This window comes from Myotis nattereri, assembly GCF_964212035.1.
Source record: "Myotis nattereri genome assembly, chromosome: 9".
Taxonomy (NCBI): domain Eukaryota; kingdom Metazoa; phylum Chordata; class Mammalia; order Chiroptera; family Vespertilionidae; genus Myotis; species Myotis nattereri.
The window spans coordinates 16,846,898-16,854,861 of NC_138084.1; the positions used below are offsets into that span (position 1 = coordinate 16,846,898).

The following is a 7,964-nucleotide window of genomic DNA, read 5'->3' on the forward strand; positions in this document are numbered from 1 at the left end:
GCAAAAGGAATAAGACTGAGTGTGCTAGGGTATTACAAGTGTGAGGAAATAGGCAAAGCAAGCTGGGGTGGGACTCCATTGTTTGGGCAACAAGGTTGTTAATCTTTGCAGGATAATAGGCAGTTCTTGAATGAGAATGTACTGCATTCCAGGGTTGACTCCCAGGTCCAATGATGACTCCCTGGGGCAAGGTTGACTCCCAGTCTCAGGGTGTACAACTCCCAACCAGGTTAGAATGTGCTTTCTTTAATCAGAACAAAACAATCACAGTTAACAGAGCATGGTTAATATTTCTTATTTTATTTCTTACTAGAGGTCCGGTGCACAAAATTCGTATACTTGGGGGTCCTTCAGCCCAGCCTGCGCCCTCTCGCAGTCCGGGAGCCCTTGGGGAGTGGGCCTAAGCCATCAGTCAGACATCCTTAGTTCTGCCGTGGAGGTGGGAGAGGTTTACGACACTGCCGCTGCACTTGCCAGCCCTGAGCCCGGCTTCTGGCTGAGTGGCGCTCCCCCTGTGGGAGCGCACTGACCACCAGGGGGCAGCTCCTGCATTGAGCATCTGCCCCCTGATGGTCAGTGTGTGTTACAGCGACCTGTCATCTGTGGTTTGATCAATTTGCATATTAGCCTTTTATTACATAGGATAACTAAAACTAGTCCCCAATATTCGATCTCTGCCTCCTAACACCTTGGCCTAACTCAGTAGGAAGTTCCTCTTTGGCTCTGACATTGAACAGCTGTCACTGAGTTACTGTGGGTCAAGCTTCCAAAGCAGAAGTCCTGGGTCTTGGGAAGCCCTAACCCCTGCTTATGCTGTGGGCCTGTGATGAGAGGTGGTGGAAATTGGGGGATCTCCAGCATGAACCTGAGGGGCAGTGTGGTCAGCCTGGTGCGAACTTGCGGGCCTCCAGCTTCTGTCAGCTTCTAGGGAAAATGGAAGATGGGTGAGGGGCAGGCACTAATACTTTCTCCTGTGTCTTTTCAGGTGACATTGACTAGTTTGGACATACCCTTTGCCATGTTTGCTCCCAAGAATTTAGAACTGGAGGATGCTGATCCCATGGTGAGTCTAAAGTTTCCAGTGAGATGGTATGGGAGTCATTGTCCTTCCTGGGCACATCACTGTTCCCAGACCATCAGCCCTGCCTGAGGCTTAGGGATTTGCAGCCAGCCCTTCTCTCTTACAGAACCCTCCATTGTTACAGTAACTTGCCCCCAGTGCACAGAACCAGCCCCTTCCTCTGCTTTATCCTGAACCAGGTGAATCCTCCAGATTCCCCAGAGACTGAATCTCCTCTCCAGGGCAGCCTGCACTCTGATGGCTCTAGCGGTGGCAGCAGTGGCAATACCCATGACGACTTTGTCATGATCGACTTCGTAAGTTGCCTTCACCTTCCTTGACCTTTGCTGCCCCAGGGGAAATAAACCTAGAGGCATCCACTGCACTCTAAGGGGACCTCCTCCACAGGGAACAGAGGGGCCCCCACTAGGCAGTGTATGTGGGAAACCTGCTCCCGTAGCCTGCTTGAGTACATTTGGAGAGCAATGAACAAGAAGGCATTCTGTGCCATGTCTTTGATTGACATAATGCAATTCAGCTCTAAATGGAGATTTCCCAGTAGGTTCTATTCCTGCCTGAATGGATAGCCCTCTGCTAAGGAAAGGCATTTAAAGCAGTGGTTCTCAACGTTGGCTGCACATTAGAATCACCTAGGAATCTTTTTAAAATCCTGATTTCTGGGCCTCATCCCCTGGAAATTCTGTTTCTTTGTTACTAATGTTGTGGCCCCACCCCATAACAAAGAAACAGAATTTCCGGAGGATGAGGCCCAGAAATCAGGATTTTAAAAAGATTCCCAGGTGATTCTAATGTGCAGCCAAGGTTGAGAACCACTGATTTAAAGCAAGATGATATAACCCTAACCAGGGAAGGGGAAAGGTAACAGGATTAGAATTCAGCTGTCCAGAAGAGAAAAGGGGTAAGACTTCTTCCTCTAAGATAAGGCTGGAGCAACCATTTCTTTGATAATTTACTGGAAGGAAAGAGGGTTGTTCATCTCTGATTTTCCTCTATGGTCCATGGTAAGCTAAACTGAGTCTGGTCTTATTTTTTAAGAAACCGGCTTTTTCTAAAGACGACATTCTTCCAATGGACTTGGGGACCTTCTATCGTGAATTTCAGAACCCCCCTCAGCTGAGCAGCCTCTCCATAGATATCGGGGCACAGTCCATGGCTGAGGACTTGGTATGGAAACCCCTTCCCCCAACCCCCTTTCATCCTCTGACCTTCCTTCCCCCTTGATGTCGTTTCTGCTCCACAGACCTGGAAGTGTCTTCCTGTTACTGCCCCCTCTCCCACGCCTCCCATCTTCCTGGTAACAGGAAAGAGACTCCGTTAGACCAGCTCTTCTTTTTTTTCTTTTTTTTCAGTATCTTCTTTTGATTGCACTTGAGATTTGCATTATGCCCGCAGTCATTGTCTTGAATTTGCTTGCACTCACTTCCTCCTTTTGCACAGGCTCAGCATTTCTTACACACTCCTCTTCAGTGCTTGGTGTCTTCTCCTTGCTGTTGCCACTGAGCCCAGCTGCTCAAACAGCTCTCACCTTCAGCTGCCCAGCTTGCCAGGCAGATGCCAGGTGAACAGGGCAGAAGAACCCTAAGGTCCTGAGCATTGGTGCTCTTGCTCTCTCCTTAGAGGGCCATTCCTCAGCTGGTAGTGCTTCTGTTTAGCCAGGTGTCCTGATACTGTCATTACCACATCTGCACTTGGGGATTCTGTTTCCTGCCTTGCAGTGCCAGGGGTGCCCTGGACGGCCACAAGCTTGGGGTGTCTGGTGCCACGAGATGCCAGGGTCCCTCTGCCTGAAGTGGGATGTCTCCTCCAACACTGAAATCACAGGGATGACTCTAGAATGGGAATCTAGGAATCGCTGCCCTTGTAGTAATAACAATGCAGTAATTATGTAATTATTATTAACATGTATCAAGGCTTTTGAGGTGCCAACCATTTTTCTAACTGCCTTATCCCATCTTCAACAACCGAAGAGGTAGGTTGTCTTACCTCATTTTATAGATGAGAAAACTGACACTGACCAAATGACTTACCCACAGTCAGACTGAGCTCACAAAACAGAGCTTTGATCCCAGAGAGCCTGGCTTCTGATTTTAGCCAGTGGAACCCCCACCCCCACACACTTGAAACGTGGTGGGAGGAACTGCCCAGGAAGGCTCTCCAAGTGGTGGTGCAGCCAGTCCTTCCCAAGCTGCTGGCTGCCTGGTGTGTCTGGGCCACTTTAGGAATTCTGAGGTAGGAGATTGTCCCACCTCTTCCAAGTACCTGGTGCCTGTCAGGAAATCTGTGATCATTTAAACTCTTCATACGCAAATTTTCAATGGAGATACACCACAAGATTAGGTCAGATTTTTTTTAAAAAAATATTTAAAAAAATTTTTTTTAATTAAAAAAATTTTTTTTTGATACCTGAGGGCAGTTAAATTTAACTCCTCTTGGTTCTGTTTTCTTTTTTATTCTCTTCCAACCCTCTCTAACCCACCCCTCCTCTGCTGGTGGCAAGATGCAGGTTCCTAGGCCTCGCCGCAGACCTGCTGACCGGAGTCTGTTAGGACTGTGGTGGGACTGCCTTGTTCATGTGTCCCACCCCGCACAGGGTGTGAAGAAACTTTAATTTTGAGCACTGTAAACCTTCTGTTCAATTATAGTATCAGTCTAATCTGTGCCAAAGATATTCCATGTTTAATTTCTGTTGTCCTGTGGGTGGTGTGGTCCTTTTCTTTTTTTTTTTAATTAAGAGTTTGGTCAATTTATTCCTACTCATCCATAGAATGCAGCAGTTTGATGACTTTTGTTTTTAATTGTTTTATTGCTTAAAGTCTTACAAAGGGTATTACATATGTCTCCTTTTTCCCCCGCCCTTGACAATCCTGGTCCTTTTCTATGTCATTAAGTGTGGGGTTACTTCGATTCCCAAGGCCATTGTGTCAACCCCCTCCCGAGCCCCACAGAACCCTGAAGCCCTTTGTCCGCTGCCTGCACGGTCGCCCTGAATTCTGCTCTCCTGGCCCAGCACTGCTGAGCTGCACCCCCTTTCTCAGCCCAGTGTGGCGGCGCTGGCCATCTCTTCAAGGCCTTCCCTGAATGAGCATCTCTTCTCTCCCCTTCTGGCACAGGACTCACTACCAGAGAAGCTGGCTGTGCACGAGAAGAACGTCCGAGAATTTGATGCCTTTGTGGAAACTCTGCAGTAAAAGTTGGTGTCCTCGAGTACCAGCAGCTTCCCCTTTTTGTGGTCCCAGGAGACAGAGAGCCTCCCATTCATCAGCTATTCCCATTCCTCGTCCTGCTCCAAGCCAGGTGGAGGGGAGGCTGGTTTCCCCCATGGGGACCCAGAAGTCCCTGCTCTTGCCCCTTGTAGAGATTTCATGGAAGTAGTCGGGCCCTGTGAGAACATTTGAGAGGACTTGCCCTCTGGCCTTGGAGATGGGGAGACTCTTTGTGACAAAAAGGTCCTCTGCAGGCAGGGCCTGCTGCTTCTGTTCACAAAGGCGGCCCTCCCGTTCTTCCCACAACTGGCCCCTTGCCTGTCACCACCAACCATTTAACATTCCAGCTGGTGGCCCAGAGATTGGTGTGGAGGCAGAGAGAGGAAGGAGACAGTGCTGGGAGGAAGGAAGGGCTCTCCGGCTCTGTGTAGCCCCTTTGGTTCTGGTATCTTCCTCTTTCCCTCCCTCTGCCCCCGTACTTTTGGCAATATGACAGGCCTTCTGCCCTAGATGAGAACTCGAAAGTCAGCCATTCCCACCCTTGAAAGTTGTGCCAGCCCCACCCCCAGCAGAGGGTCTGAGCAGCCCTGGCGGCTGCCTGTGCTCAGCTCCTCAGCTACATGGAAACCAAATCCTGTGTCTCTAGGGTTGGAGTCACAGAAGTTCTCTTCTCTTCCCTCCCCTGTTGCTGCTCCTTGGTTTTAGAATATGGTAAATATTTATTACTTTCAGAGAAGTCAGATATTTTATAGAGAAATTATGTTTGAGGTTAGATGTTTTCACTTGGGGAAGGTGAAGGGCCTCTTCCTGGGGCAGGGCCTGTTCCTGGAGGTTCCCCAGATTCCACGTTGCTGCTCTGGGGGTCTTCCTTCCCACATATGGAAGGTGGGAGCCAAGAACAGGGCTGGCGAGGGCAGCAGACCTCCCAGACTTGCTGCATTTGCACTGACAACAGGCTTTACCTTGGACACCTACCTGTTCCCGGCAAGAGCCTGGACCTCTCACGGCGCCTGCAGTGACTGGCTTTGTTCTGGCAGCTGAGGAAGCCGTGTGTGCTGTCTGTGGTGACCCCTGGAGTCGTGCTGCACATTGTGTCCAAGGGCATTATGTGTTCCCACGGGCGGGCCTGGGGATGTCCAGACTGGCCCCTCCTGGGGTACTTGCTTCTGTTTGTCAGGGCTAAGTTATGGGCCCTTTTCTCCTTTCACCTGGGCCTGGCCACCACCCTCCTTTAATCCCACCATCTGTACGCTGCCCTGAGGTTTACTGGTTCCTTGTTGAGAAACTAAAGCTGGCACATGATTGACTTAACCCTTCAGGTATTGTTACTTGGGTAAGTCAAGTGCTTGGCCTCACCGTCCTAGGCTGTCCCTTTACCAGCCTAACTGGTTGTCTTGGCCGTGGAAACCTAGGCCTGCCCCTTTCCTCCTGACCCACCAGGGGTGTTCATTGGCAGCAGCTGGAGCACATGGCCCTCAGTTGCTTGTAGTAAATGCATGTGATGTTGTTCCCACGGACGAAGCTGAGCTCTGAGGCCTTGTGGGCCTGATGCCGTCTCCGTGAGGCTGAGCCTGCCTGTGCGTGTTCTCTGCCACAAAGAGATGTTCCCAGCCGCGGTGTCCGACTGGCCCTCCTGTCTCTGGGCCAGAGCACCCCCAGGGCCTGCGAAACCATCCACAGCCCAGTGGGTTATCCTCACGGCCCGTGCTGAGAAGGGTGGAGGCCCATGGCAAGTTATCTGTGCCTTCCTCCCCCCCCAACCCACCCCAATGTCTCAGCCACTGCCCATTTGAGGCCAAGTGTGGAAGGTCCTGAGTGCACAGACTGAGTCAAAGCCTTTGGCCTTGATGTCCTAATTGTTGGCCTGTGCAGGCAGCAACCTTTCTTCAGGACCCCATCAGTGAGAGGCCAAAGAGGAGCAAAGCAATGGTCAAGGCTGGCCCTTGCCCCTCAGCCCTGTACAATGAAAGGTGTGAGCCTAGATAGACCGACTTCTGCAGCACTGGGGGGCGGGGCTGGGACCAGCCATCTGTCTCCAGGGGGCAGAGTCCCTCCCTCCTCCAGCCTACCTGGTTTGGAAATACTGAGTTAGACTCTAAAATGTGTTCAGGAGATTTCCAATAAATTCTTTTCTGTACTTTACAGCTTCTTGTCCTGCAAGTTGTCTAAAATCCTAGCCCACTGCCTCCCACTTCTGTGCAGGCCAGGGTCAACCACAGGCTCCACGGGAGGGGAAGAACGGTGCCGTGTGACGCTCAGAGAGACTTCTCAGTCACAGTTGTTGTGACTCTAGGCATGTGGCCACCTATCAGCTGTACAAGCCTGGGCTGGTCAGGAAAGCTCTTAGAGCCTAGTTTTCCTGGGTTGTAATGTCCTATTTCGGGGCTTCAGTGAGATGATGTGTATGGAGTAGGTGTGCACGTTAAGCACTCCCAGTAGAATCTCCACAAAATGTAGGCCAGTCTCATCAGCTCTATTCCCCCTGCAACACATCGCTCACCATGCAGCCTGGCCTGGAGGCAATGGCTGGCCTCTGGCTAGAAGGGAAAGACAACAGACAGCCTTTCATGTTTCCAGCAGAAGCCAGCAGGCGTTGTGGGGCTCCCCAAGCTGCCTTGGATCTGTTTGCTGATCAGTGTGTGGGGTTGTGGCTGAGCAAACCAGACTGAAGGGAAGGGGTTGGGTGAGTATCAGGGAGTCAAGGGCTCATGCCAGTTTGTGTAGCTGCCCAGGGCACTGGGGTGGACTCTTTGGTGATTATTCCTGCCTGGCCCTCTGGGGACTTCTGCAGCAGGCATCTCAGCCCTGGCCAAGCGGCCCCCTGCCTCCCAGTTTGTGCCCCCAGTGGGGGAAGGGAGCTGGAGTGGAGCCAGTGTCCCAGAGGCAGCTGCTGTCTGGGTTGCCTCCGGAGCCCTTCAGGCTGAAGGCAGGCCCCTGGACAGAAAAAGGCTAGTTAGAAAATTCTAATTTCAGCCCAAACCAGGGGCTGAAAAGAATGGGGCCCACCCACTGTAAAAGGCTGGGGAGTCCTCACTGGTTTGTAAACTGCACACAACAATGGTGCCTGACCATTCAGCCAATCAGGATAGAGTTGGTGAAACCCTGGGTTAGAAATGGCAGGGCAGCAAACATTCCCTGGTGTCCTGACCTTCAATTGGGATCCCCCAAAAGCAAAGTGTTCAGTGTCCCCAGCTCTGAAGCTCATGTCGTACCCCTTTAAAGCATATCCCTACAATCCATCCCGAGACCTGCTGTTGCTAAGGCAGAGGTACACTGGCTTTTGAGTCATTCAGCAGAGGCCTTGCCAGGAGCCCAACCCAAGTAAACAGCTCTCTCCGTCTCCTGCTCCCTTCCTCGTTGCCCTGGGTCACACCCCTGTGTTCTAAACAGTCACCCAGCTTAGAGCAGAGAAGAGCCATTGAGAGGCCGCCAGTGCCTTCTGTTCAGTTACCTGGACGAGGGCCACAGTGTGCAAGGGGACTAGCTTCCTGGAGTCAGTGCCAGTGTTAATAGCCACCGTCCTGACAAAGTGGCTTGATCCTGCAGCTCTGGCCCAGCTCCCCCCGCCCACGCAAGCAATGGCGAGAGAACAGAACAGGCCCAGCTGAGGCCGCATGGCCTCCTGATTGCTGTTGGCAGGCAAACAGCTAACTGTTGGAACCTGACCTTGACCACTGTGC

The 7,964-nt window shown here is 51.6% G+C and overlaps 1 protein-coding gene across 15 annotated transcripts in view; it reads left to right on the forward strand.

The window, feature by feature from the left end:
• Window positions 1-6,426, forward strand: part of ATG13 (autophagy related 13) — a 32,626-nt gene extending 26,200 nt beyond the window's left edge. For 12 of the 15 annotated variants that reach the window (XM_081098508.1, XM_081098520.1, XM_081098507.1 and 9 more), the window contains 4 exons: window positions 986-1,063; window positions 1,261-1,377; window positions 2,117-2,245; window positions 4,192-6,426. In XM_081098508.1, coding sequence (XP_080954634.1) covers window positions 986-1,063; window positions 1,261-1,377; window positions 2,117-2,245; window positions 4,192-4,269 — 402 coding nt within the window. In that variant the 3' untranslated portion in view covers window positions 4,270-6,426. The remainder of the gene's footprint in view (window positions 1-985; window positions 1,064-1,260; window positions 1,378-2,116; window positions 2,246-4,191) is intronic. The other 3 variants (XM_081098518.1, XM_081098510.1, XM_081098511.1) reach the window with 1 other exon arrangement.
• Window positions 6,427-7,964: the final 1,538 nt, after the last annotated feature.